General features: G+C 49.9%; 13 protein-coding genes across 13 annotated transcripts; 5 read left to right on the forward strand and 8 right to left on the reverse strand.

Moving 5' to 3' along the window:
• Nucleotides 1-336: 336 nt before the first annotated feature.
• Nucleotides 337-2,802, reverse strand: LCP9604111_1973 (SH3 domain protein; the record flags this gene model as incomplete). The annotated part of the gene is made up of 1 exon (XM_039069398.1): nucleotides 337-2,802. The coding sequence occupies one exon, from the start codon at nucleotides 2,800-2,802 to the stop codon at nucleotides 337-339; it is 2,466 nt and encodes an 821-aa protein (XP_038932100.1).
• A 1,205-nt stretch (nucleotides 2,803-4,007) lies between these two features.
• LCP9604111_1974 (putative cell division protein kinase (Ctk1)) lies at nucleotides 4,008-5,398 on the reverse strand (the record flags this gene model as incomplete). Its single annotated transcript, XM_039069399.1, has 5 exons — nucleotides 4,008-4,040; nucleotides 4,090-4,245; nucleotides 4,298-5,125; nucleotides 5,180-5,288; nucleotides 5,343-5,398. 5 exons carry the CDS (start codon nucleotides 5,396-5,398, stop codon nucleotides 4,008-4,010), a joined length of 1,182 nt encoding a protein of 393 aa, XP_038932101.1.
• Nucleotides 5,399-5,896: 498 nt separating this feature from the next.
• On the forward strand, nucleotides 5,897-8,982 carry LCP9604111_1975 (uncharacterized protein; the record flags this gene model as incomplete). Its single annotated transcript, XM_039069400.1, has 8 exons — nucleotides 5,897-5,932; nucleotides 6,014-6,106; nucleotides 6,193-6,278; nucleotides 6,349-7,073; nucleotides 7,130-7,476; nucleotides 7,536-7,615; nucleotides 7,669-7,774; nucleotides 7,834-8,982. 8 exons carry the CDS (start codon nucleotides 5,897-5,899, stop codon nucleotides 8,980-8,982), a joined length of 2,622 nt encoding a protein of 873 aa, XP_038932102.1.
• A 732-nt stretch (nucleotides 8,983-9,714) lies between these two features.
• Nucleotides 9,715-10,614, reverse strand: LCP9604111_1976 (uncharacterized protein; the record flags this gene model as incomplete). The annotated part of the gene is made up of 1 exon (XM_039069401.1): nucleotides 9,715-10,614. The coding sequence occupies one exon, from the start codon at nucleotides 10,612-10,614 to the stop codon at nucleotides 9,715-9,717; it is 900 nt and encodes a 299-aa protein (XP_038932103.1).
• Nucleotides 10,615-11,165: 551 nt separating this feature from the next.
• On the reverse strand, nucleotides 11,166-11,915 carry LCP9604111_1977 (uncharacterized protein; the record flags this gene model as incomplete). The annotated part of the gene is made up of 1 exon (XM_039069402.1): nucleotides 11,166-11,915. One exon carries the CDS (start codon nucleotides 11,913-11,915, stop codon nucleotides 11,166-11,168), a length of 750 nt encoding a protein of 249 aa, XP_038932104.1.
• Nucleotides 11,916-12,420: 505 nt separating this feature from the next.
• On the reverse strand, nucleotides 12,421-14,775 carry LCP9604111_1978 (coiled-coil domain-containing protein MAD1; the record flags this gene model as incomplete). Its single annotated transcript, XM_039069403.1, has 3 exons — nucleotides 12,421-14,337; nucleotides 14,395-14,546; nucleotides 14,613-14,775. 3 exons carry the CDS (start codon nucleotides 14,773-14,775, stop codon nucleotides 12,421-12,423), a joined length of 2,232 nt encoding a protein of 743 aa, XP_038932105.1.
• Nucleotides 14,776-15,143: 368 nt separating this feature from the next.
• LCP9604111_1979 (40S ribosomal eS12 domain-containing protein) lies at nucleotides 15,144-15,963 on the forward strand (the record flags this gene model as incomplete). Its single annotated transcript, XM_039069404.1, has 2 exons — nucleotides 15,144-15,435; nucleotides 15,596-15,963. 2 exons carry the CDS (start codon nucleotides 15,144-15,146, stop codon nucleotides 15,961-15,963), a joined length of 660 nt encoding a protein of 219 aa, XP_038932106.1.
• Nucleotides 15,964-17,061: 1,098 nt separating this feature from the next.
• Nucleotides 17,062-17,865, forward strand: LCP9604111_1980 (uncharacterized protein; the record flags this gene model as incomplete). The annotated part of the gene is made up of 2 exons (XM_039069406.1): nucleotides 17,062-17,169; nucleotides 17,230-17,865. 2 exons carry the CDS (start codon nucleotides 17,062-17,064, stop codon nucleotides 17,863-17,865), a joined length of 744 nt encoding a protein of 247 aa, XP_038932107.1.
• A 372-nt stretch (nucleotides 17,866-18,237) lies between these two features.
• LCP9604111_1981 (uncharacterized protein) lies at nucleotides 18,238-18,900 on the reverse strand (the record flags this gene model as incomplete). Its single annotated transcript, XM_039069407.1, has 1 exon — nucleotides 18,238-18,900. One exon carries the CDS (start codon nucleotides 18,898-18,900, stop codon nucleotides 18,238-18,240), a length of 663 nt encoding a protein of 220 aa, XP_038932108.1.
• An 851-nt stretch (nucleotides 18,901-19,751) lies between these two features.
• On the reverse strand, nucleotides 19,752-20,164 carry LCP9604111_1982 (uncharacterized protein; the record flags this gene model as incomplete). The annotated part of the gene is made up of 2 exons (XM_039069408.1): nucleotides 19,752-19,991; nucleotides 20,051-20,164. 2 exons carry the CDS (start codon nucleotides 20,162-20,164, stop codon nucleotides 19,752-19,754), a joined length of 354 nt encoding a protein of 117 aa, XP_038932109.1.
• A 968-nt stretch (nucleotides 20,165-21,132) lies between these two features.
• On the forward strand, nucleotides 21,133-22,939 carry LCP9604111_1983 (Ygr210 GTPase family protein; the record flags this gene model as incomplete). Its single annotated transcript, XM_039069409.1, has 11 exons — nucleotides 21,133-21,168; nucleotides 21,219-21,276; nucleotides 21,337-21,346; nucleotides 21,426-21,694; nucleotides 21,755-21,848; nucleotides 21,904-21,935; nucleotides 21,989-22,200; nucleotides 22,251-22,456; nucleotides 22,511-22,690; nucleotides 22,738-22,858; nucleotides 22,913-22,939. The coding sequence occupies 11 exons, from the start codon at nucleotides 21,133-21,135 to the stop codon at nucleotides 22,937-22,939; spliced, it is 1,245 nt and encodes a 414-aa protein (XP_038932110.1).
• A 150-nt stretch (nucleotides 22,940-23,089) lies between these two features.
• Nucleotides 23,090-23,550, reverse strand: LCP9604111_1984 (uncharacterized protein; the record flags this gene model as incomplete). The annotated part of the gene is made up of 2 exons (XM_039069410.1): nucleotides 23,090-23,098; nucleotides 23,152-23,550. 2 exons carry the CDS (start codon nucleotides 23,548-23,550, stop codon nucleotides 23,090-23,092), a joined length of 408 nt encoding a protein of 135 aa, XP_038932111.1.
• Nucleotides 23,551-23,759: 209 nt separating this feature from the next.
• On the forward strand, nucleotides 23,760-25,420 carry LCP9604111_1985 (SET domain-containing protein; the record flags this gene model as incomplete). The annotated part of the gene is made up of 4 exons (XM_039069411.1): nucleotides 23,760-24,050; nucleotides 24,107-24,633; nucleotides 24,689-25,268; nucleotides 25,334-25,420. 4 exons carry the CDS (start codon nucleotides 23,760-23,762, stop codon nucleotides 25,418-25,420), a joined length of 1,485 nt encoding a protein of 494 aa, XP_038932112.1.
• Between the last annotated feature and the right edge of the window lie 1,705 nt (nucleotides 25,421-27,125).

Raw genomic sequence — 27,125 nt, forward strand, 5'->3', positions numbered from 1 at the left:
AAACAAAAATAAAAAAGGGTGTGTAAGACCCGAATGAAAAATGAGGCAAAAGAAAGAAAGGTAGGTATGAGAATACGGCATCTAAGACACGGACGAAAGAAAAAGAAAAGACAGATGATATGATTCAGATGCGGAAATATGCATCCAGCGCAAAGCACAGATTCAAGGAGGGTTCGTTCATCACGGACGCGGGCTATAGGGATATCAAGATCGAGGCGAACAGTGTGGTCATATTAGGCATGCTCATTTCCGTCCAGCGGGGCCACTGACACGGCAGCGAGAATGCCTATGTTCTGCATAAGATGTAGGCTTCCTGCAAGGGTGAGGTCATTCAGACTAAGCGTCCCGGGTAGGGAGGGGTTTTCGCGAGATTGAGCCGGACGGAGAAGTCGGCACTGAAGTCGGAAGGGCTGGAAGCTCGCTGGTGGGAGCAGGGGTAGGTGCGGCTGATGAGCTTGACGGTGAAGGTGCAGCGGGAGCAGGCTCAGGAGCGGCTGGGGAAGTCAAAACCTGCAGTGCGGCGGGAGCGGGAGCGGGAGCAGGGGCAGGGGCAGGGGCAGGGGCCGGAGCAGGGACCGGAGCAGGGACCGGAGCAGGGATTGCAGCAGGGGCTGGAGCAGGAACAGCCACAGGACTCGAAACTTGTGGCACGGCAGGAGCGGTAGCGGCTAATGGGCTCGAAACGGCAGGCGCAGCAGGAACAGCAGCAGCTAATGGGGTCGAAACTGCAAGCGCAGCAGGAACGGCAGCAGCTAATGGACTCGAAACTGTAGGCGCAGCGGGCACTGCCATAGGTGGAGCGACATTGCCGGCGCTATTGCTACGTTGGCGTTGGTTGACCGGCATCACTGGGCGCTGCATTCCTGGTCCGTATGGACCAGGGCTCATCGAACGCGGGCCGGGCCGGGGGCCAGGAGACATGGATTGTGGGACAGGTCGTCCTCCTGGTCCTGGAGACATGGAGCGTGGGACAGGTCGTCCTCCTGGCCCGGGAGACAGAGAGCGGGGAACTGGCGGGAAGTTGACAGCAGTTCCGGGGGCAGGGTAAGGGCGAGAAGGTGGAGGCCCAGAGAAGCCAGCGCCGGGGGATCTCGGACGGGAATCCTGAGGATAGAATCTAGGACCGGGCGGACCCGCGGGCATCATTGGGCGACCGTCAGGGCCCATGATGGGTGGACCGCGAGAGCCGGGGCCAGGAGGTGGGCGGGCGCGAGGCATCACAGGACGAGCCGAGAGGCAAGACCGTGGGGCAACTCCTTGCTGGGCGCCATTAAGGCGCGTACAAAGAGCCCACCCATCATCGTACTCATGAACCAAGCGCACAAGCGCTCCCGCACGAAGTCCAAGCTCGTCATCCATAGAGGGGTTGAAATCCAGTTGCACACGGTAGACATTGGTAGGGGGTGGTGGGCCAGCAGCCATGGCGCCTGCAGCTCCGGCGGCACCGGCACTGGTAGCATTGGTAGGGGTGGTTGCAGATTGCGTCGAACCAGTGGGGGAATGGCCGCGTGATTCGGCGGAATGGTAGAGCTCGGAATCATTGGATGCTCGAGATGAAGCAGCAGCACCTGCTGCAACACCCACCGCTGCGGCACCGACCGCGGCAGCTGCGACGGTCGATCCGGAAGGTTCAGTCGATCCGGGCGGTCCAGTGGTTGGTTGAGAAGGTCCAGTAGTCGATCCAGATGGTTCAGTGGCTGATTCAGCAACCGAAGGCGCGTGCTGGCTGGCAGGGGCGTTGAAAGGATTGACCGGGTCCCTGAACGGGTCAGAACCACTGCCAGCAGATTTCGGCGGGGTAGGAGGCGCCGAGTCACCAGTGAGATTACGAGAGGCGACGGCCGAACCAGCTGCAGCACCTGCAACAGCAGCGGTGGCCGGGCTCAAATCGGAAGCAGCAGTGGCGGTCGGGTTCAAGGCGCCGCCGCTCAGATCAGGCGCGAATTGAGTGACGGGACGAACATTAAGTTGCGGGGGTGTCGAAAGAGCCTGTGGCTTGGAAGGAGGAGGAGGTGGCAAAGAAGCAGCGGTACCCTCTGGCAGGCCTTCATCACCGAAGGTCTTCTCATTCTCCCGCTGATATCCCTCTTGGCTTCTCTTCTTCTTTCGCATAAAGAAGAAAACCAGAGCAGCGATTATACCAACGCCGAAGATGACACCGATAGCCACACCAGCCTTCGCGCCACCAGTCATACCCTCAGAAGTAGTAGTTCCAAGAGCGGTTGTCGAGGCCGATGCGGCAGAGTCTTTGGCCGATCCGGTGGAGGTTGCGGTGGAGGTTGCCGCAAGGAGATCGTTGACATCCTGGGAAGTTTCCAAGGTGGAAGAAGCAGAGGTGGACGACGCCGAAGTCACAAAGGAGGTTGTCGTGATTTGAGCCTCCGACTCACTAGTCGTGGTGGCTGTCTTTTTAGTCTCAGTAGTCTCAGTGGTTTCTGATTTAGTGTCCTGAGTGGTGTGGGCCACGGTCTCTTTGGTGGTGGTCGGTTCCTCCTTGGACTTGGTTGTGGTCGCCTCCTCGGTGGTTTTGGCCTCGGTTGTTTCTTCTTTGGTCGTTGTTTGTTCCTTCTTTGTAGTAGCCGCGCTGACAGGCTCACCGACACCGGCGTGCACCTGCGTCGTAGTAGTGGGTTGGGCACCGGTTACATAACCTCCCACCTCCCCTGTAAAATCCGGCGCCACGGTCTTATAAACAATCACGACATCGCCTCGCTCCTCGATGACACCTCGTGCCTCAACAGTTCCTTGCTCCTCTAGTTCCTCCACATTGCGTGCATGGTTGTGATGCGCATGGCCGTGCATGTTGTCGGCTCCAGTATCCCAGGATACGTGGAGGGGTGAGGGTTAAGGAAGGAGGTTCGCGTATTACTCCTCACGAGAGGGATACGCCCAGATACCAGGTTGATTTCTGAGTAACCGCGTCTCTGGGTCGATTCCAGCTATGCGGAATGTGGGTAGAAAGAATGGACGACTGAGATCGAGCACAGCCGATAGTCAAGTCGAGAATAAAAGAAAGGACGTCGACTTCCAGGTCAGACAAATTGAAAGAACGGATGGAAACAAAGTTAAAAGAAGCAAAGAGAGGAAAGAGAAAAGCCCACGCCGCAATACGAGGAAGCCCTGGGGAACCACGAGGAGCCGAAATGAGATCTTGGGACCCTTGTGTGTATACAACAACACGCTAGCCCAAACAGGCAGCGATGCACAGACCTTTCCTGGTTTGATTGGCTGTCATACGGTGCCTGGCCCGAAGGAGTTACCTGACCCACGGGCGAGCACCCTTGCAGCCCCACTTTCCTTTAAGTGGCTGTGGTGTTTCCAAGGTTTGGCTTTACGAACTGTAGAGGACTTTTAAGGAGTCTTGTTCTAACTAGTATTTTACATATATACGGAGTTCTTTGTATATCCCTAGAGTATAGTTCTGCTTGGAATACCCCTAATCTATCTATTCTGTAGATCGTATATCTAATTTACCAACACTATAAAATACACGGGAAGTAACAAATGCCGACCCCATTTGCCCGCCCCCAAGCGGCACATTCGCTAAAGTGTGAGGCCCAGCACACGGGCCAGGGGTCACACTACTCCATGGTTGTTTCACCCTAGCACAACAGCCACATTTAATTGATCGCTCACGGAGGCCGTAATTTCCGGTGTTTGCCGGAAATTCACTTTTAATCAATTCAAATTTTAATAATGATGCATGACACCTTTGCGCCATTCTCATGCAGGTCCCTCAGGGGTTACGCTGCACCCCCAAGGTTGGGGACACGTATTGATATTTTGGTACCTGTATGTAAGATACAGATTCTGTACAACATAGGCAGTACTCCTTACTTGAGTACCGAGTATTTGCATGTTATAGTCTATCAATAGTGGATTGCCAAACGTGATTAATTCGCTGTTGCAGGTTCCACGCCTGTCATTCCCAGATCCACTCGTGCGGTATCACCCGAGGAGGCGCAGAAACTGTGGCGTAGCTCCTTCAGGTGTATCATACCATTGCTTCAAGTCTGAGCGAAATAGGGATGGGCAAGGGCCTAATTTACTGTCAGAGGTTATTATAAGACATCAGGTCAAGTTACATACCTCTGTTGCCGAGAGTCTTGCGCTGCTCTCGTAGCACAATAGGTGGCTGACTAAATCACGGCCATTCGAGGATGCACCAGGCAGAATATCCTCCCAGCTCTGCGTCGGGAACGAGTAGAATTCCACTTTCCCCCAATCTGGCAGAACCTGGACTTCCTGTTCAATGGTTATTAACGACGTTTCCATTTGCCATAGGGGTGATGCTTACCGGCCAGCGCTGTTCATCCGGAGTACCCAGTTGTTTGAAGATGGAGAAAATCAGCGATAGATCGCTGCCCACAGGCCCGGAGTCGAAGAGCTGACGGTGACCAACGGCAATAGCTTCTGCCACTACACAGCCGGCAGCCCACATATCGAGAGCTGTCCCATACCCTTTGAATCCAAAGAGAATCTCTGGGGGTCTATAGCAGGTCGTGCCGACATCCGTGATTTTCTCGGTGGGCGGCTCAGATCCCGCATCGCCTTCTTTCCATGAGACGCCAAAGTCAGCCAAATACGCTGGTCCGTTGGGGGAGTCCATCAAAATATTGGAAGGCTTGATGTCCCGATGAAGTATGCCCATGTCGTGGATATGCGCCAGGGCACGGAATAGATCTCGCAGAATCGATCGTGTTTGAGCAGCAGTTACCATGTCTCGCCGGAGCAACTTCTCGAAGTCATATCGCATGAAAGGAAGGACCATGACAAACCTGCCGCCATCAAGATTAAATGTCTCAATCAATGGAATTATATTGGCGTGCGCCGCTTCACGCAACAAACGTGCTTCACGGTGAGCATCATGGGGGGCTGTCATCATGTAGGGAACAGTGACTTTCACTGCCCTAAGGGTCCCATCTTCCAACTTTGATTTGTAGATGGTGGAGTGAATACCATCAAAGTGGTGGAAACAGGACCGATATTGACCGATCACTTCCCCTGTTGAGGCCTCTGGTTCTTCAAAGTCATTCTCGTGCTGTGGGCTGCTGTCGACCTGTTTTTCAGACCCTGCCAATTCAGCTTGATCAATTGCCTTTTGGCAGATAGAATCATATTCATCCTAGGTGGATTAGTCCCAGTTTTCACGCCCGTCCCAAAAAGGTACACCACTCACTTTTGAAGTCGCCTTGTCATACGCCTCGGTTTCAGTTTGCTTGGCTTGGGCCATAGCTTCTGCAAATGCGGAGGCAGGCGAAGAAGAAGCTTTCTGGTAAGCCGATGTACTACACGCAAATCAATCGAGTGTCCATGTTGATATAGATGGGAAAGTCGCTTACAGAGATTGTATGGCTCGCAGCCGGTCTGTGAACCCGAAATTATCCTTCCAAGACATGATGTAAGAACACTGCTAATCAAGGTAGTAACTTCTACCCTACTGCCTTGCAGTTTTTATGGCAGTGTATAGTCAATAATTAAAGCAACGTAAATATAGGGGAGATCTATTCTATCACCTGATGAAGAGCTATCAAATGCAACCTGAGGCAGCAAGGCGCCAACATCCCGAGGTCAACCGCGTGGATGATGTCAAGTGACCAATCAAGGAGTAGTTACAGTTTTGTGACGTAAGTTACAGACGCTCAGGCCGTTGTTGATGATTTAATACTGCCAAATACTGTATTACAATTACAATCTCCGTCATTCCATCCCCATTGCCGTCTTCGGCCAACATCGAATGACACCCTACCAACTGACACTGGCATTCGGTCCCCGCATTCATTTCCCTTACTTGATTGGGCCCTTCTCGACTGCAGGAAACTTTTGGTTTTCTCTTACATGTTATGCGCTTCGTGCGCTACCTTGCTCAGTACCTCAATACCCCGGAATCTGAATCATGGACCTCTCAAGGCAAGAGTATCCAACGCTGCTGGTAAGATTGAGCAAGTCGAGCTACAAAATTGACAAGCAAAGCATCTAGTTACTGATCGTTGACGGTGTCTCTTTTATTTAGGCTAGCCTGCATCCCAGCCAAGCTACAACCGTCCTGAGCGATCGCATCCGACTCATAAACAAGGTCAACACGGATATCGCGGATTATCTACAGGTATGACAATCTGTCACTGATCCAATCAGATTCCTGGAAGGGATCTGCAACGGGGAGCGACATTGGTGTTGACATACTGGCAATAGGAGCGACGTCGAGTTGAAGAAGCATACGCCCAAGGGTTGCGGAAGCTGGCGCATCGGCCACAGTTGGACAATGGAGCTGCTCTTGGGTAAATTGACCTTTCCCTGGAAGATTGAAATTTTTTGCATCCGGTAATGATACTGACCTGCGAAAACTAGCATTTTCCAAATCCCCTGGCAACGCATCATCAGTGCCACCGAAACCCTCGCCGTATCGCACGAGACCCTTGCGAACAAGATCGAGGAAGATGTCGAACGACCACTAAGAGAATTTAGCACCAAGAATCAGGAGATGAAGTCGTTGCCCGGTATCCAAAGTAGTCTGGCGGGGTTGGCGAAGAATGTGGAGACTGCGCAGAAGAAGGTAGACAAGGCCAGGGCGAGGGGTGCCAGAGGTGCAGACAAACTTTCCAGCGAGATTGCCAATGCCGAGGAAGTCCACCAGCAATGGGATTCGCGGGCTCCCTTTGTTTACGAGCAACTCCAGGCAGCCGATGAGACCCGGCTGAATCACCTTCGGGATGTGCTAACACAATTGGAGACTCACGAGGTGGATCAAGTCGAGCGTGGTCGCCAGGCCGCTGAAAGCTGCTTGAACATCCTTCTGAACGTGGAAACAGCAGATGAAATTAAGACCTTTGCTGCGAGAATGGCGGGCCCACGAGTCCCTACGCAGGCCATCCCTAGAAGACAGACTGAACCGGCAGAGACAACTTTCCCAATCGAACCAGTATCCGAGCGGACACAGACAGCGCCAATCGATCGTGAATTCTCCACGCCAACAACAGAGGCTCCGCTTCCGTCCCTTCCACGCACCCATGATGATGCGGAAAGCCAACTATCAGAGGCATCCGAGAGAACCACCGTCGCTCCGACACCTCCAGGTAAGTTCTACAGTCGGGTTCCCTATGAAACATTGAGATTCTCATGATTTATCTAGTACCAGAAGCACAGCAACGGCATACTCCTCTGGGGGGATTGAGACGTCTTGGCACTGTCATGAACAGGAGAAAGAGCGTTGTCTTGCCTTCAACTGGATCTCATGACCGAAAGGCAGACAAGAAACGTAGTCCCTTTGCTGCATTCATGAGAGCCGACTCCTCTCGCGATATGCAAATACCTGAATCTCCTCCCGCGACCGGTGACCGTCCGGGAACATCCTTTACCGATCAATCATCCTTGCGGAATCCTAGTATGTCGCAAGACCGTGCCGGATTAGATGCTGGGGCAACTATGTCTGAACACTCGGAGACCAGAAATGGAGAAACCAATAACCATATCAATCAGGTAAATTACCAACCAGCGAGTTAATTAAAAGTGCCAACCACTGACTGTGTCTTGTTTAGCCACAGGTTGATGCCGAAGGGTTCACTCAACGCCCTGCAACAATTGACGAGATCACTCGTGCCCAGAATGAGGCAGCGGGGTATGTTACCTTTTGCCAACGGTGATGAACGAATGCTGACAATATCACTACAGCATAGATGAGTCTGGTCTAAACTTGACAATTCGAGATCAGCCCATCTTCGAGGATGAGAATCAAGCGAAGCGAGCCATGGATGATATGGCAAATACCCTCCGAATGGTTAGTAACAGGTCTCGCCATTGATCAAATATTGTGTATGATACTTACTCTGTGTACAGCGGGCTCCGCAGACAGGAGCGAGACGAAACGCAGGCACTATTCGGGGACGCCGTGACGTGCGCAATACAATGTTTATTGCTTCGCCTAGCAATGAGCCTCCGCCGTCTTCGGCAGGATCGGAGTCACAGCCACCAACCTCGCCAATCAGGCATATCACCTCCCCCAGCATTGCCCCCAGTACGGATGATCACGCTATGTCAGATACTACATCTGTTCGCTCCGGACATGGCCCGGGAGCTTCTATCCATCCTGATCTATATGAATCCGGCCTGAATGCTTCAATCATTGAGACCATCAATGCATGGTTCTCAGAGGGTAATGTCACCAAGTCCTTTGTCGTTGGTGAGCTTGCTCTGGCAAACAACTCCCCGCCTGGTACTGTGGTAGACAATGCGCGCATCCGACTCGATAACTTCCAAGTGCTGGAAAAGGTAGCGGCCAATCCCCACTTTGTCCAGGAGGCCAAAGACACAGGCGATGACAGCAGAGGCGAATACGATATCCAGCTAGGCAACATCTCCCGCCCCATGCCGACAGTCGCATTCAAATATCAACTGCATATCGACCCAAGCAACCCCTCCGCCTACTGCCCTGTGATATTTAATCCAGTGTGGAACTTAGAAGAAAAACAAGCCAGCGCCATCATCTACTATACGCTCAACCCATCCTTCATATCCCACACAACGGAGTCAATTACCCTTAAGAACCTAGTCTTGACCATCAATCTGGACACCGCGACCGAGGACAAAACTACCAAGCAGCCGCGGGAGTCCGTCGCCCACGCCATCAGCGCCGCCATGTATCCCAATACCGGCGCCACCTTCCGTCGCAAAACCTCTACCGTCACATGGAGAATCCCCGAGCTGGAAGTCAAGGCTCCCACCACCCCAGGCGCAGACAGCAAGTTCCTCGTCCGCTTCATGACGTCCACCCCCGGACCCCGCAAGGGTACAGTCGAAGCAAGGTTCGAGCTCCGCGGCGCTGAATCTGCTTCTCAGCTTGGTATCAGCCGTTCTGCCTCAGAAACAGAACAAAAGGAAGCCGACCCCTTCGCTGACGATGGCCGTGATTCCCCGCTGTCCGCGACTTCCTGGCTGAGCGTCCCGACTTCACGCAAGCTGATCGGTGGAAAGTATGTGTCTTCCTAGATATGTCTTGCGCAATGCGGGATGGAAGTACCCATGCTTGGTCGTATATATTCCCTTCTTCCGTGCAATCCTTATGTCACTTATTCGTTGTTTGGATCTTGTGTGTCATCCCTCCAGACAGGGCCCCAAATCAGAGCATCAAAAGCTTAGGATGCCATTACTTTTTTTCGTTTTGTTTTCTTTCTGCCTTTCCCTCTTTGTCTCTTGTATTCCGAGTATTCTCTTTTCAAATACCGATCTTGTTATTCGTGAAGTTTGTTGTTGTCTGTTCGATTTGGATGTTGTTCTGTGTAGTCAGGCATTTGCTTCGCGTACATATGACTGTTTTAAACACATTTAGATATACCAGTACGTATGTAGTAGTCAAGAGCATTAATTTAGGAAATCTTTTTCGACCCGTCCAAAAATTGTCTGCCATCGAAACTTTGAAAGCTTTGGAGAGTGCTTTGAAGGTGTAAAAAAACAATCCAAGTTTATAAGATTGAGTTATTAAGCCAGCTTTGAGTTCGTTCCTAATCAGATTACAACATACGCCCTAACCTCGGTGCGATATGCAGCCTCTGTGGCTTGCCCTTTTCTCATACCTGCTTCTCTATTCTCGAGTATTCTAGAACGAGATCAAGAAGAGAAGAAACATATGTAATCCACAGAAACGCTGTATCTAGACCTTTGGCTATGAGACTACTAAGTCTACCGCAGCAACCACAGAGCTACCGGAGAAGCGCTTTACGATCACAACCACTGCTCCTTGTTCTCCTCGATCCAGGCTTTGAAGTCCTTCATCCCAGGGTAGAGCTGACGGCATGCAGTCACATCACCTCCATACCCTTCATGTTCAAACCAACGAAACATATCACCCACGGTACCTTTTAACAAAAACTTGACTGTAGAAGCCACAGGGCAAGGAGCCATAGGCATAGGTGATCCCACAACAGCCTTGAACGTCACATCAGCCTCCCTTTGAGTAAGCTCATCGCCAACCAGTGTCAGGGCAACATTGCGGTAATCATCAGGTTTCATGAAGCTGTAAGCCGCGACCCGACCAATATCCCGGGTCGAGACGAACTGCAGCTTCTTGTCCCCCATTTGCTCCCACATGCGGGCGAAGCCCTTCCCATGGATATCGGTAGTGAGATTCTCAAAGAACGTCACGGGCCGTAAGATTGTGTATGTCATATGTTGCGGACTGGCCGCCGCTCTTTCGATCAAGTGATTTTCGATATGGTATTTGGCAGCAAAGTTCTTGACTTTGGTAGGATTAACAGGCGACTTCTCAGGGCCACCGCGGTCACCTGACGAGTAGACAAAGTGTTGCACGCCATGGGCGACCGCCGCGTCGACGATGGCCTTCCCTTGCTGCTCTTCAGCGTCCGAGTTAACCTGCACGCTGTATACGCCCCATACAGGGCCGACTTTTTGGAAGATGGCCTCGGGCTGCGTTGTGTCGCCGTCCACGACGGAGACGTTGAAATTCGCGCCAAGCTTCAGCGCGCGGGGGCTGACGATGTCCCGCGTTACGGCGACGATGTTGAGCCCCGCCGTGTCGGGGGCCGAGAGGAGGCTTTGGATGAGGGCGCCGCCTTGCTTGCCGGTGGCGCCTAGGACTAGGACGGTCTTTCGCGGGGCAGACATTCTCAGATTTGAAATGATAAATGATCAAGAGTTATGAACTGAAGTTGGAGCCTTCGCTGCACTCCAAGGCTTATTGACTAGCTTTGGGGCCTGTTATTGCGCTAGACCAATAATGGAGGAACGCTAGAGCTAGTAGGGGTATGACTGCATTTGTTGCTCCGTATAAGAATTAGTTTTAATTGTGTATCAGAAATATGTCTACCTAGCCAATAGAGATTTCCCATAGGCAGCAACTCAAGCACGCTGATATCTAATAGAGAACCAAATGAGTTGGGCTAGTCTATATGCAATAGCTATCGGAGGAAAAGACAAACTCAATCTGACGGACGGCGAGAATGGTATATGGATTATTGTAGCGCAGTGGCTCATATGCTCGGTGAATCTATTTATGTTTACACTAGGCCTGAAGTAATGCTATATGTTATTGGGATCTATATAAGCTTTCTTTCTCACATTCAATTATGTTGCGCCCACGAATTGATAGAGAGGAAGGAGTGGAATATGTAAGAATTCAAGACCTGACAAATATAAAAGCCTCAACATAGAATCGTTCAATTGCAATCGTTCTCAAACTCATCGTCAATGCCGTTCCCGATCTGCTGCTCGATGTAGCTTATATCGCTGAATTCAATACATCCAAAACCATCGTAACGGACGGTCTGATTATTTGAATCAAAGAATCCCCCACCTAGACTGTCCAAGTAAATCTGGAATGCTATCCTAGGTCCGCACGTCCTAAAAGCTTTGGTCAAGCGATATAACCAGCGCCCTGTCGCGTAGGGATCGGGGGTCAATATCTCCCTGCGGAAGGCATCTCGTAGTGTCGAAAAGCTCACTTCCTCGACACCGTGTTCCAGGGGCCTCATATCTTCGATTCTCCAAGCGAGGATTGCTCGAAGTGAGACAATCCTCAATATGTAGTCCTCAGGTATCTCCCATTCAAATAGATATTCATGTCTGAATACGTTTGAATCCAGCCCAAGCTCCTCTGCGAGCCTCTGAGCATGATGTGGGCCGTTTTCTACATCGGCCTTTGGCACTTTGATACAGATGATCCATATCTTGTCTTCATTCCGGGAGTTGTACTTCCCCAGAGCACGATTCAGAGCTTCAAGAGGACGGTCGGTGACAGAAACTAGGGCTGTAGGATGGCCATTCCACCTATTTCGATGAGAGTCGAATTCGGAGAGGAGGGCGTGTTCAGACAATTTCGGACGGCCAAAGTAGTTGTCATACGCTCCGGATCTCAGTCCACCAGCACTGGTCAAGGAGAAGCAGCGATAAAAATATTGATGTTTCATGGTGAGATGGTTGTCAAAGGTAGAGACTACGAAAAGTAAGAAGAGGCAGAGAGGGTTTCAGCCTTGAGGGGATTAGGCTGCAATGCATAATAGTATATATATCAATGTATTGGGTACAACCCCGGTTCTTTGGTCAGTAAGAAAAAGTACATCCTAAGAGACGCTATAATTACGAGCGAAGTAGATTATCACAGAGGGGTAAACTATCCTTTAGACTCTTATAGGCTGCCCAGAATACTGTACATTCATGCTTATCTACTTTTCGACTTTGTGTTCCCCGATTGGGCAAGGGGTGTACAGGCTTGCCCTCCCCAGGATCAAAAAAGCGCAAATGGAAAGATATACATATGCAGTGTCGGATTAATAATTGCTGCATAGAATAACTATGGATAACCGATGACAAGACATACAACATAGCACACATTGACATGTGCTGGGGAATCACAAAAATACAGATATAAAAAAGTAGAAAAAGCCTTAGCGAACATGATACTGATCCCACATATCACATCCTAGCAGCGCGGGTGGTCTTATCATAGAAGTCCAACGTCATGGCCGCCAGGAAACATGGAATATCCTTTCTTTCTTCCACCCAGAATTTGATGAGAGGTTTAAGTTCCATGGCAAACAGACTATTCGGTCCGCCCGATATCTTCATGGTGCCGTTCTCGCCATCGAAAACGATAGAATTTTCTTCCCCATTGCCCATGCTGCCAGGACCAGAGTCAGAAGGTGCATCGCAGTCGCCGTGCCGATAAGCGGAGGAAAGGTGAAACATGGAAGTGACTCGCACTCTACCATTCGGCAAGAAATCAAGCTTGAAGCCGAGAAGAGAGGCGACGGCTTCCCGGAACTCAGAGGACTTAGCTGTCCAGATCTCCTTCAATCGGCGCATACGCTTTTCTTTGTCGGCAACGATGCGCTCCATGTCTTGCATTTCGAGCTTGATGCTCTCCACGGTGCTGACCGGGACAAATTTGACATCGGTACGGCCCCCGCGCAGCTGTGCCATTAGATCTCTGTTTGCAGACTGGAGGGTTGCAAGAGTAGTCATCTTGATTTGCTCGGTTTGGGCCGTCGGATTATCGCGCAGTTCAAGAATGCGTGTTCGTGACTTGGCCTTCAAAGACTTAATCTGTGATTTGGCCGCATCCAGTTCCCGGCGAGCGAGAGTCGTGGCCTGGTCTGATTTGGTGAGATGTTCCTGGAGCTTGCGGTTCTTGCGGCTGAGCACAGCGATACGCTCGCTTTCGGCTTCGCTGTTAGTCGGAGAAAGAGCTCGTTTGACGCCTCTCGCCTCTTCTTTCGGTGTAGCTTCCTGCTTGGAGAGCTCTTCATGAACTTTGTGAAGCTCACTGCGATATTCATCGACGAGTTGTTGCAGCTGGGTTATTTGTTCGGATTTTTGTTCATCAAACTGCGACTGATCTTCGTTCATTGTAGCCTCTTCCGCATCAAATGTCTTAAGTTGTGCGCGCAGGTATTCAACTTCTTTCACTGCAAGCGCACGCTGACGCTCCAGTCGAGCTCGAAGCCGGCTCTCCGCGGCGACCGGTCCTCCTGCAGAAGCGGCACCCGCAACGCGGAGTTTCTCCAACTCCCGTTGCAGATTATTTTTATCATTTTCGAGGCTCTTGATAGCCTCGTCCTTCTCAAGGAATTGGGCATCAACAGTTCCGAGACGGTCAAGGAGCGTAGCGATCTCAATTCGTCCTTGAACTACCGCCCTCACGATGGCATCTGGTGAGTCAAATTCTGCAGGCTGCTCGTTTTCCTGCAAAAGACTGACCCAAGATTGTCGCTCATCTTCTAAGATCTGCTTCTGGATCTGAACTGTATTGAGTTCGGCTTCAATGCCCTTCATCAATTGGAGCTGGTTCTCCACTGATCTCTTTTGTTCTTCGACGACTTCAACATTCTTCGAAACTTTTCGAAGGTGACGTAGCTCCGTTGTTTGATCACGGTTTGCTGACTCCAATTCCCGAATATGATGGACTTGCTCGGAAAGTTCTCTCTTTAATACAGCCAAAACCTCGGCATCGTTCCCTTCGGCCTTCAATCGAATATTTTCCGCTTCGAGCTCGGCGACCTCGGCTTCACGCTGAGACAATTTCTCCTGCGTTGATTCCTGCGATGTCCTGGCATTTTGAATATCGGTCTGGAATTCCTCGATGGTCTTTTGTAGAGAAGCGCGGACTGTCTCTAATTCGTTGATCTGGTATTTGAATTGCCGTTCCTGGTCGGAAAGTCGAGCCTGAGTGTCGTCAAACTCTTCCTGCAAGTTCTGATTATCATCCTGAAGGCCTCTAATTTTGCGCTCAAACGCAAGTTTGTCATTCAAGGCCTGGTCCTGAATTTCTTTCAATTCCTTTGCGAGTTCGTCGCTCTTATGGGTGGCCCGATTACTCGAAGATTCGGCAGTCTGCAGCAAATATTGTCAGTTTGACCTCGTGAAAACGAAAATTTTGTAGCAGCTCACCTGAGCCTTTCGAAAATCCGCATCCGCTTTCAGTTGCAGGTCGCGAATCTCTTTTTCATGGCGAAGAGCCTCCAACTCTCGTTCCTGTTTGATATTCTCGAGCTCGTATTTGAGTGTGCTCAATTGCACGCGTAGCTCATCTTTTTCCGCATCTAGACGGGCCAGTCAGGTATCCGTCGAAGGCATCTCGACTTTATCTGAGCAGGGTATCGTCTCACCATGAATAAGTTGATGGGACTGGGCTTGAGATTGTGTGAAACGGCCGGATTGTCGCATAGTAGTCGATCGGCGCATGCTGCTCCGTGAACCGGAGGGTGTTGGGGGTGAGCCGAATCCAGCAACAAGCTGGGAAGCTGGTCGGTTATTCTGGCTATGGTCCATCTATGAAAAGCCAGGAGAGGTCAGTTGTTGCGCAAAAATAATATGGAGACCCATTAGAGCTCACGGTAAGGTTCAGGCTATCGTAAGCCCCACGGAAATTCCGTTCTAATGCGGCATGAGGCGAGAAGGACTGCACAACTTGTCCTGGAGCTGTATCAAAGGGAAGGTTAAAGGCGGCACCGCCTTGTTTAGGATTATGTCAGCGGTGAACTTCACCTCAAAAGGGATTAGCGCCTTTTTAAAAATTATTTCGATTTCGGCATCAAATTCTCAGTTCACCACCTTCACCCGTGACTCCTCTCCTTTCACCTCGGTCTCTCGTTCGATTTTACTCAATTTCTTCCGCTTAATACCCCACAACCGCTACAATGGGCAAGGACAAGGTCGAGAAGAAGGACCGTGCTGAGAAGAAGGAGAAGCGCGCGGACAAGGACGGTGTGCACAAGGTCAAGAAGGAGAAGAAAGAGAAGAAGGATAAGACTACTCTTGTCGATGCAGTAGAGAAGGAGATTGTCTCCGAGCCCATGGAGGGTCTCGAGCAGACCGCTGTTGTCAAGAGTGAGGTCGACGCCGTTGTCCCCATTGGCGCCCTCGTGCCGTTCGCCCACCCATTGGTTGAGGACAAGCAGGCCAAGAAGGTTTTGAAGAGTGTCAAGAAGGGTACGTGGATTGTCTTTTTAAGTTTTTACTTGCCTCTTTTACTATCTGTGCGCATGGTCGATTTTCATCGGATTTGGATCGCCCATATTCACTGATCGCATGATTGCGCGACTTTTTTTTCTTATCTCCAGATTCTCCATGCTAACCTTAGTTCTTCTAGCTGCCGTCAACAAGTCTCTCAAGCGTGGTGTCAAGGAAGTCGTCAAGGCTCTCCGCAAGTCTCCCATCCCCGCTGCCAATGCTGCCATCGGTGTCCCTAGCGGTGTCGTCGTTCTCGCTGCCGATATCTCCCCCATGGATGTTATCTCCCACATTCCCGTTCTGTGCGAGGACCACGGAATTCCCTACGTCTTTGTCACCTCCCGTGCTGAGCTTGGTGCTTCCGCTGCCACCAAGCGCCCTACCAGTGTGGTCATGGTTACCCCCAAGGCTGCCAAGGGCAAGAAGGAGGATGATGAGGAGTTCACCAAGGTCTTCGAGGAGCTTGCTGGCTTGGCCCAGAAGGAGATCAAGAAGCTGACAGTCTAAAAATGTTCTCGACTTGTCTGCTTTACCTTTTGTTATTTGCTCTTCCCACGCTGTTCAATGCGAGTGGGTTCTCTGGTTGTACAGGTTTCTGATACCGTCTGTTCAGACGGTGCATGTCTTATGGGGTCCGGCCTATGGGTATCTTTCTATATTTGCTGTTTTGTTCCATCTCGGCGTTATTTCAATGGTGTACGAAAAAGGGCAAGAATTCCAATGAGATACCACCAACCTGATAGACTTTCGGTCATGAGTAAGGTCTTGGGTAATTCCAATGGACATCCATGCAATTTCCAGCCATTGTATTTCCCCGCAGGCAGTGTGACACCTGCATAGACCACGTTATGCCTGATTGTTGTAGGAGTTGATCTAGAACAGCCGGCTCCCCTTGCGTGATAGATAAACAGGTCGCACATGAAATGAGTCTCGACCCCTTCCAATTTTCGATAGTGTCTTAAGGCAGTCAGCCCTACCTAGGTACATTTGCGCGAATGTAATCAGTCACACAGCGTAGCGAAGTCAATAATTGTACTAGCAAATCGGGTCAACACAGCGCTAAATATTTAGTGTGAAGAGCCAAGCCTAGACAATTAGCCTTGCATCGTAAAATGAACTATTAACGTGGCGTTCTATGTCTACGCCGATCAATATGATCAATCCCTACGCCCCTCGACCTTGACATTGAACAAGGGATGAAGTACCTACCCCAAGCGCAGCAGATATCAGTATCAGCCCAATCACCATGCGTAGCGCCCTGGATGACTCTGATCCTCTTTCAACACTAGCCTAGGTCTAGGGACGTATTTGGTATCAGGCACCGGATCTGAGAATCGGGTGGTGACTTTTGTCCTACGCTTCTTCCTTGTGATCAAGGCTTTATCTCCCCCTGTCCTTAAAAAAATGATTTAAGGAACTATACACCCTCATTATGCGTCGGGCAAATCATTCTTTCTGCATGTACGGCTGTATCATTTAGCCAATTTCCTTTTTATATCCCTGGAAATGCATATCAATCGCCCCTCCTTCCTAACACTCGCCCTCATTTTGGCTGTTACTCAATCAACTGCATCCCACCCCATCCGAACTAGCAAATGCGTCAAGATGGAACAATTCCAAGACCCCAATGCTCGTGGAATATGGAAGGTCTTTGAGAAACATGAAGAAGGATATGATCTATTACCCCACCCACCGCACGTCAAATACAACGGGGTAAGTACCAATCCTACTATGTATATTGTCCACTCGGCGACTTACCTATAGCCACTATAGAACCCAGCATGGCCAACCAACGAAAAAAACGAATCAACAGAGCAGGACACACCAAATGATCGATATACAACAGGAACCTCCGAATCGGGAAAGCCAGTCTCAATCCTGATTCTGGAATCCCCAGAAATACCCGATCAAATGATCCTACAATACTTGCGCACAAAAAACGCTCTAAACAAGGAGCACGAACACACCTCGCCTCCATCTTTCTCCCACTCCTCTTCGGGTCCATCCCGCTTCACCTTCACAACTTTAAGATTGAACTTCCCACAGTATCCTCTTCCGGGGGTTTCTACGACAGTGATTACTCTCCTGGTACTGGTTTGGATTGTTATGTTCACCATTGGGCTGCTTGAATTGGCGAATTATCTTTGGAGACGAAGGGAACAAGCTTTGGTGAGAGAGTGTGTTCAAGGTCTGTATGATGAGGAGGAAGATGTGGGCTTCAATGAGACAACAAAGATGCCCTTGAGGATAGTTATTACTCCTCCGCGAAGCAATGGACTGTGCTCCGTGGGAGAATACGAATATGAGTTCCTTGAGTCTGTTTCTAGTGACTATGAGTCTGACTGTGAGTCGGACTCGGGTTCGGACTCGGGTTCGGAATCTGATGAGTTTGATTATCGTATCTTTTGATAGATAGATACAGGAATGACATGACTAGTTGGCTCGATGGTATGTCTTTTCTTTCCAAGTAGAAAAAGGCTTAAATTGTGAAAACTGCTCTTTTGTCTAACCTTTGATACATCTCATCGTTATTTTCGTTGATCAATTATTGCTAGTCTTATAATAGAATGCATCGAACTTGACAATTACATGGCAGAATTTATGGAATTGAAACAGAGTAAGAATAATTATATTTTCAGGTGTTACTTTACATGAGTATACGCAGTCATAAATCATAGCTCATCATAGTCCCAGCCTAGGCCGAGCCCAGTCAAAGCGAGCTCTCTTGCATGATCCCAATACAAATATGAAACTCGTTGGGCCAAATCTCAAACAATAGACTCAAATACGCTGGTCACTCTGTAGGTGCTCATATACAGTATGGCCATCAGCACCCTTCTGATGAGGGCGGGCGGAGTCATAAGCACTGTGCGCATTACTGCGCTCAAATCGGTTGATAGCCTCACGGCCAGGGTCCTGGCTGGAGCCGATCTCAGAATCGAAGCTGACATTCTTAGAATTGTCGGAGGGCAAGCCACCACGGTTAATTTCGGTCGCGCCGACGTTGGGCTGACTCCTACCACCACTGCCGCCGGTGGTAGAATATTCGCCAGCTTTGATGCCCATTTCCTTCTTGGTTGCAGTTGGACCACCGGCATACCCGTTTTCTGACATTGTGCCAGGGAAGTTGCCTTGGCCGACAACGCATTCGGGGTACTTCTGTTCCTCATGACGGTCCTGGCGTTGAGCGGCGGTTTGGGCGGAGGGAAGCTTGATGGAGGCGGAGACGTCGGTGTTGTTTACTGTGGATTGGTCTCCTGAGACGCCCATGGGCTCGGCACCACGGTTGGCAGAGAAGCTGCCACCGTGGCGGACAGACTCGGCGGCAAGCGAATCATTGGTTACAGGACCAGATGGTTCTTCGACGGGCTGTTGTGAACGAGGATCGTGGGTGACCTTGGTGCCACGGTTGGTGGGAGGAAGAGGAGTGCCTTGAAGATCCATGATGATTTGATTGATTGAAAAGGGAGAAGGTTAGATTGAAGTTGGTGAAGATATGTTCAGTAGAGAAGAGATGGGAGATAGTTAATTGATAAACTCTATATGGCCGTGATGGCAGATCTATATAGGAAACCAGTGAGCTATGACCCGTCCGCATGTTGGAAGTATATGGTTCTCATCGAATTACATCGTATATTAAAGATAATTGATGTCATACTTACGTTAACTAGGAGCATTTGCAAGATATTGGCAAGCTCGATTTCTTGGCTAGCAGCAGTCCATGTCGACTAATTATATTTGAGATACTCTGTTTGGTGGCTGGAGAAACCGATCGAACTCGCATGTGGAGAACATGCTCCTCTCTGATGTATTCATGCCTCCAAAGGGGAAACTATGCCCCCACCTCTTATCCCTGTATCTCCTGAGAAGCTTGACGTTGAGAGGCGATTGACGTCAGGTCTAGACACTGGTATGCAAACAGTGCAAATATCTTTATCTTTACTGCTGTGCAATGTACAGTCTTAGCATTTAATCTTATATTTTGTTCGATGACGGCATCGCTGTTTTTCATAGCAACAGACTTTTATATGTTTATTGTACACAGGTATATTTTTGGCTTAACATTGACACTACATGAAACCATAGGCTTTCTAGATTTGCACTATTATAGCCTCCGAGTAGAAAAAAAAAAGAAAGACGGTTGGTTTTTTCTTTCAATAGTCTATTTGATATAGTACAAATCATCAGCTTGAAAAATTTGCGATTAAACTTCGTCGCTCATAACTTGAGAGAAAAATTGACTACACATAATAAACCCTCGTGATCACATATTAACGGGTCATACCTAGCATCAGTCAAGGTGTGATGTAGTCCTCGTCCTCGAGCCCAAGTTCGTTAGCACTACTGCCGGCAGGAGCACTTCCACGCAGGCCACTGTTATCAGGAGGGAACTCTAAACGTCCAGAGCCAACGCCGGTAATACGTTGGTCGAGGGAATTCCAGTCACTGGCAACTGGGGGTTGATCAGGCAGAGGCAGATTGGCCTTAACCCTGTCAATTTGTGCGGACTTGTCGGTGTTTTGGTCGATAATAGACTATAGAGCATATGTTAGGCTATCTGATTTCTGCTTGGCGTTGGGTGCAGATAGCTCACCTTCATTCTAGAGACATTTGAGTCCGCTGGAGGGTTGCCACCGTGCAACTGGGAAAGCTTGGACTCGGCCCTGCGAAGGTCCTGGATGGTGGTATGGAAGGTAGCGTTAGACATTTTGCGTCCGGCTGTAAATTTGATGATTTAAACGAAGAAGTGTCAGAAGTGGCTGGGTATGATTTTGAATCTGAAGCCTCAAGGCAAATAAGGACTTATATATCTACTATTTTCTCTGTCGATGGCAAGATGCTGTGACGTCTGCTACAATGACGCCATGGCATCCAATGCCATGGGTATTCTCACCACAGAACCATCTTTGACATGCTTCACGTTGGTTGGGAATTCTAGGCTGTTGGGCCAACAGCAGAGTAATTAACTGGGTGAGTCTTGGGGACTGGCATCATAGATGATGGACCACCTGAGGTGGCAAGCCTGCTGATGTGCTTCAACGACAAGATGCTACCAAGATGCTACGCATATGATCCCACTCGAGGCCTGTCGAGGAGCCAACGGATATCTTGAAGCTAGACGGCCGAGATGTTCTGGACAGATTGTGTGCAATACCCTTCAGTCCATTGATTGTCGATGTTCTCACACGTTTCTTGGTATATCACGACCGCGATCGGGAGCCCTCGATGAATAATCGTGGAGGGCATTATCTTAAGCTCGATCAGAGCCTAGTACATCACCTATCTCATGTTTGACAACACAGCAGGAGCCCATCCCAATCAAGCTTGCACAGACCTGGAATTCAAGGACGGGTATAGATATACAGCGGCTAGCCATAAATTTCCATCATGAATTATAGCCAACAGACCAGATATCGGTTTCTATCCTCGAGTTATTCCATAATGATTTCAAGGCGCGATAGTAGACGCAGTATCCACTGAAGGCTTGAAGAGTAGCGGCGTCCTAAAGCGGCATAAAAGCATGCAGGTCATGGCTAGCACCGCCTTCCTTTTTAGAGCGGCAGAAAATGTTTCTTATCGAAAGACAGCCAACCCCGAGATGCGTGGAGACTTGGTGAATCAGGTCATTGTGTTATTCCAAGGATCGTTTGCCCTTCGACGCATCTATACTTCAATATGGGTCGAGATCCGCTGATCGGACTGGTGGGAAAGGTATGTTGTTCCCCTCCATTGTTCTCACACCCCACTGACGAGGGGCATAGCCGTCTAGTGGAAAATCTACAACATTGAACAGCTTGACCGATGCGACTTCGAAAGTCGGTAAGTGAACCGAGATGCGATTATGACCAACTGAAACCTAATAAATTATGTTCGGAACAGGAAACTTCCCGTATGTGCTCCCCGATTGTTCTACATGAGCATCTCCACCTTATCGCATTGATCGCGCAGACCGTGTTGACAACCAACAGCTTCACAACCATTGACCCCCAGCGAGCCATCGGATACCTTCAAATCGACTGCCCATGCCAGCGATACAATGTTTCAGATCGCTGCCAGCCCAATTACGGAGCCTGCCACGAAGGGCGACGTTCCGTGCCGATTGAGTTGCTGGATGTTGCAGGTCTTGTCCCAGGCGCGCATCAAGGACGCGGACTAGGTAACAAGTTCTTGGACGATCTGCGTCATGCCGATGCTCTAATTCACGTCGTGGATGTGAGCGGGACCACGGATGCTGAAGGTTAGTTGGGTGTGCCGGATTGAATACAATGGCGGGATCGGGTGTTGATAAATATCGCAGGAAAGGCTACTCGAGGTTACGATCCCTCAGTAGACATTGAGTGGTTGCGATCAGAGATAGTTCGATGGGTTCTAGGAAACTTGATGGAGAGGTGGTACGTTTGCAAGTGCCAACAAGGGAACGAGGGACAAGTGCTGATCTCTCCTTAGGGGTTCAATAAAGAGGAGACATCAGGCATTGAGTCAGTGGACTTTTCCAATGCTATTTGTTACACCGAACTGACTCTTAGCACAGAGGCAAACCCTGTCGACACATTACAGAAACAGTTTGCTGGTTATGGAAGTACCCACGCCACTGTTGCGCGATTTATGGATAAACTCGCCTTAAAAGAACCATTGGAAGACTGGTCAAATGAGACGGTGGAGCTTGTTGTGAACGCTTTTATCGACGAGAAATTCCCCACTGTGTTCGCGTTGAACAAGATCGACCACCCAGATGCAGACAAGGTACGAATATTTAGCTTATGGCCCATATATTGTTCTGACAGGAATTGCAGAACATCAGCAAAATTGCGAAAATGCAATCTCCCGAAAGCATTGTGCTTTGCTCCGCTATATCCGAGGTGTTCCTCCGAAAGCTGGCAAAGCAGGATTACATCAAGTACGTTGAAGGCAGTGAGTTCATCGACACGCGAGAAGATTTGATCGAGATGGGCGACCCAGACGGAGGAGGCCTCAAAGAGATGGACGAGAAATTGAAAACGTATGTTCAGTGCTCATATAAATGTCGTACTTTTGCTGACTGACGTCGCTCTAGTCGGGTTGAGAACATGAAAGATATGGTGCTGTATCGATTTGGATCTACCGGGGTCGTCCAATGTCTTTCCCGAGCCGCAGAGCTTCTAGGACTCGTACCAGTGTTCCCCGTTCGAAACGTGGCGACATTCAATTCTGGCACTGGAACTGCTGTATTCCGCGACTGTGTTTTGGTCAATAAGTAAGTACTCTCTATTAGAAGGCTGACGCCAGTCTAACATTTCACAGAAACAGTACCGTCGGTGATGTTGCCCGGAAGGTGATGGGCGACGTACCTATCAACTATGTCGAGGGTGTGGGTGGAACTCGAGTCTCCGAGGATGACATTGTGGCAGTTGGGAAACACGACGTGAGTGCCCCCACTAACTACATAATACGGTTGATTGACTGATTACCATGGCAGATATTATCGTTCAAGGTTGGTCGGTAGACCAGTTCCTTTATGTACAGCATCTCCCATAATATGACATTAGTAATGGAAATGTCTTATGGACTCGTTCTCTGCTAGAATCACAAATTTGGGGCGTCGACTTCACCGTCGAGCTCGAAGAACGCATAGCCCATCACAAGATACTTTACTTCAACCCCCCTGATTAATTCACAGTCAGCAACAGAAATCCCCTATCATTCATATGGACTGACCTTTTGCCGCTCATCGTTCATGCCAATGATTGGCTCTGGCGCATTGGGATGCTCCTCCTTAGCCTTCTTCCCATGCTTGGTCCCGCCCCTCTCGGTCATTCCCTGTGACTTGCTGTCATCTGCAATTCCCTGGTATGCTCTCCTCTCCTCCAATCCAGAGGCCACTGCCTCTGAATGTACATCGTCTGTATCACCTTTCTGAGACCTCTTGCGTATGTGGTCCTCCGCCGAACTCCCTTTCCAATCCTCGAAGATGGAGTAGTATCGGACCCCAAGTGGTGCACGGAGAACCGGCGGGCGTATGACGGACTGTAACGGTAGGATGACCCGCCAAGGTTGGCGTGAAACAGACATGTTGTGCAGCATTGATGTAGCAGAAAAGATACAGTGGTTGCGCATAGTGAATTGCGAGTAAATCTAAATACTGGACTCGCCACAACGTTGGCTTTTATGATTATTCCTACTGCGTGCTATGACGTCCCTATGCTGCAATGCTTTTCTGTCCAAAAAGGGTAAGGGAGCCGGTTCGAGCGGGCTTATCGATAAGGAATCGATCGTCATCGACGCGACATTTTAACTAAGCGGACGACACCAACCGCCAACTCACTATGAAACGCGAGTATATCCCGATCGAATCCCTGCCAGCCTGGCAGCGGCTCAGTGGGGTCGTCGTCCAAGGCATAGAAGTCCACAAGATTGGATCTGATGAACATGGCGCAGACAAAGGCAGTGCGCTCATCGCAACAGAAGCCCAGACAAGCAGCGAGAACGACGCAAACCCCAAGATCCTGCTACAAATCCCCCCGGAATTAGTTCTCTCCCTGGAAACAGTCCATAACCATGCCAAAACCGACAGGTATTTGCGTGATGTGTTGGAGGCAATCGGCGACTTTGGAAGGGTATGACCCGGGCTGCTCCCTTGTATCTAAAGGGCAAAACCAACTAAGATACACAGACAGCCAGAGGAGCAATCCTCATATTTTTGCTCATTCAACTGTCCCATACCAGCCCAGATCTGCGCTCAGGACACGAGACCATCGGTGTCTCCAATCCCTGGACTGAATACGTGAAGTTCTTGCCTCCGTCGTTCCCGCTGCCTACCTTCTACACCAGCGAGGAAAAGGAGCTCCTCCGCGGCACGTCGCTGGCCGAAGCTCTCGATGCAAAGCTTACTTCTCTCGAGCGGGAGTTTGAACAGCTCCGCGAGGCTACGGAGGGTATTGCGTGGTGCCAGCGGAGCTGGTGGGATGAGGAGACCGGCGCGCTGAACATTGATGATTGGAAATATGTCGATGCTGCTTATCGGTCGCGCATGCTGGAGCTACCCGGCAGTGGCCTGGCGATGGTGCCTTGTGTTGATATGGCCAATCATGTCTCCGATGATGGGGTCAAGGCGCTATACGATGTAGACTCGGAGGGGAATGCCGTTCTCCAGTTGCGATGGGGCAAGAGCCTTCAGCCTGGAGAAGAGGTTACGATTTCGTGAGACTATTCTACGATGGACGAGGTTGTGGACTTGGCTGATATAGCATGACAGGTACGGGGATGAAAAGCCCGCGTCTGAGATGATATTTTCCTACGGGTTTTTGGAAAGCGGCACGACGGAAGCACGGGGGATTGTTCTCAGTTTGGATATCCCAGCGGATGACCCTCTGAGCCTCGCAAAGAAGATGTTCTGCCGGGAGAATCCGGGCCTACGAATATCGGCCGTTGAGGGCTCTGAAGAGGTGACCTGGGAGAGTGGGCTTGCGTGGATGGCATGCGTGAACGAGGAAGACGGGCTTCACTTTGGGATCGCACAGACAACTGACGGCGGCCAGGAGTTAGAAACGACCTGGAAAGGCGAGAAGATCGAATCAGCGAGCCGTCTCCGCGAGCTACTTACTGTTGATCCTCTGTGGGATATTTTCCAGCTTCGTGCTGTGGTGCTGCTGCTCGAACGGCTCGAGACCCAGCTCGCTCTGCTTCAGGAGATGGAGGAGATCATCACGAATTTACGAGAGGACGAGGCAGATTTGGATTTATTGTTCCGACCTGGAATCTTTGCCTCGATTGCCCAGTTCCGGACCTTGGAAGGGGAGCTGCTGGAGAGGGCTGTTGAGGGATTAATAAAACAGGTCAGCCTACCTGGGTGTCTTACAGGGCCCCCTTCTTATTTCTTGCCACTGACCACAACACGCAGAGAACTGAGCTACTGGCTTCTCAAACGGTGGCCGATTATTTCAAAGCACAAACAGGGGAGCCGGACGAACCCGAAGACTTTTCATGAATGCGAGAGCCCAGATTGTGTTGATGGGTCTAAAGGCCAGACTGCAGAGTACAGACTAGACAAGCAATTAATATCGCCACGGACATGTTCAGGCATCCGAAGCATTCCTAAACATCCACCTCCTGCCCAATCTCGTTGGCTAGCAGCCTGCAGCCAGCCCAGTCCCCGCCAGATCATCTCAAAAAAGGTTGGGAGCCCCACCGCCCCCTAGCGCATCGAACTATTCCATGTGTAGAGACTAGCGTCCAATGATGACGAAAGGACAGGGAAAAGAGAGGTATGACGTTCCTAGTGGAAGATCATTGAGTGGAAAAAGGGGTGAGGAATACCACGATCGTAGGGATCTACGTACTACCGGCAGTCTATTACCGTCAGTGCGCCAGTTCAGATTCTGCCTGCAGCCCAGGTTGTACCAATCTCGCCTCGAATATTGTCGAGGCGAATTTTCATGCTTAAATGATCAATGCTTAAATTCTGTTAGTGTTACGTGTTGTCTATATTTATCTCTATACTCCATAGTTACTTAGTATAGTATTATGATCATCATCATAATGCATGTGACTTCTCGTTTCATTTATAGTTTAGTTATGATGTGGAAATTACATCTTCCAACAGCTAATAGAAATACAAATACAAATAGAAACAAAATAGAACAGGCAATGGAAAAGTAGGCGAGGTCAAATTCAAATTCAAATTTCAGGTATTATAGGGTCAGGTGCATGCGGGGAAGCCAAGCCAGTTACAGACACGTCCGAGAATCACCGGGCTGGCCTGGCGTTTTCGTAAACGAACTTTGGCCGCGACGATGACGTGAACTCGGTATGCCAGCAGCGCGCATAGTTTCCAGCCTACAATTGGAAATGAGGGAATTGGCTATGGAGTCCGAAGTATGTGCATCGTAGCTGTCCATCGCGAAATCTCCACCCGAACGGAGCCCGGTGGGGCCCGTGACTTATAAAGTATGGTTCGCTGATTTCTCGGACAAAACTCGCTGGACGGAACAGAACGGCACTGTGGTAAGCTTACCGAATGAATACGAGGCGTATTATTAATTCTTAAATTGCCCATTACGAGTGCTCTAGTATTGTCGAACTATATCCCGCGTCCTTGGTTGGGCGCGGATGACAACGACTGAATCGCTTCAGTTGATAGGTGCCCAGGTGGAGCTAGTAGCGCTAGTCATATAATTCACACAAATCCTTTGAAACTCTAGTTGCATCGGATTGTTTTTTTTTCCCCGCGGTTGATCCCTTGAACGAGTTCGCCACTGCAGTGAAGTCTATAGATTACTTCATTATCTAATTTAAACCTTGGGGGCTATCCCGGGGATTTCTCGATTCTCGTAAATTAGCGTGGGATTGGGTTTGGGCGTGGGCGAGATGACTTCAGGAGACAGCGAGTGGCCAACGAATAAGATGGTACTTTGTGCGCAGTATCCAGGGTGTTCAGTATGCGAACCTTGGAAGGATCGCGGAGTTATCTCGTGCGTTTTTTTGAGTGGAAAGTGAGACATATTAACCGTGGATGGTGGCCGATCATCGGACCAGGATTTAATAGGAAGCCTAGCCACACCTGCGTTAATCGACACGAGCTGCACAACCCGGGGGAGGAAGTCGGAAGCGGGTTGGGAATTGCCCGCAACCGGGTAGGATTCGAGTCTGCACTCTAATATGTAGCACTCGAAAAGTCTATCTCGGTACTCGAT

This window comes from Penicillium roqueforti (assembly GCF_015533775.1).
Source record: "Penicillium roqueforti strain LCP96 04111 chromosome Unknown scaffold_02, whole genome shotgun sequence".
Taxonomy (NCBI): domain Eukaryota; kingdom Fungi; phylum Ascomycota; class Eurotiomycetes; order Eurotiales; family Aspergillaceae; genus Penicillium; species Penicillium roqueforti.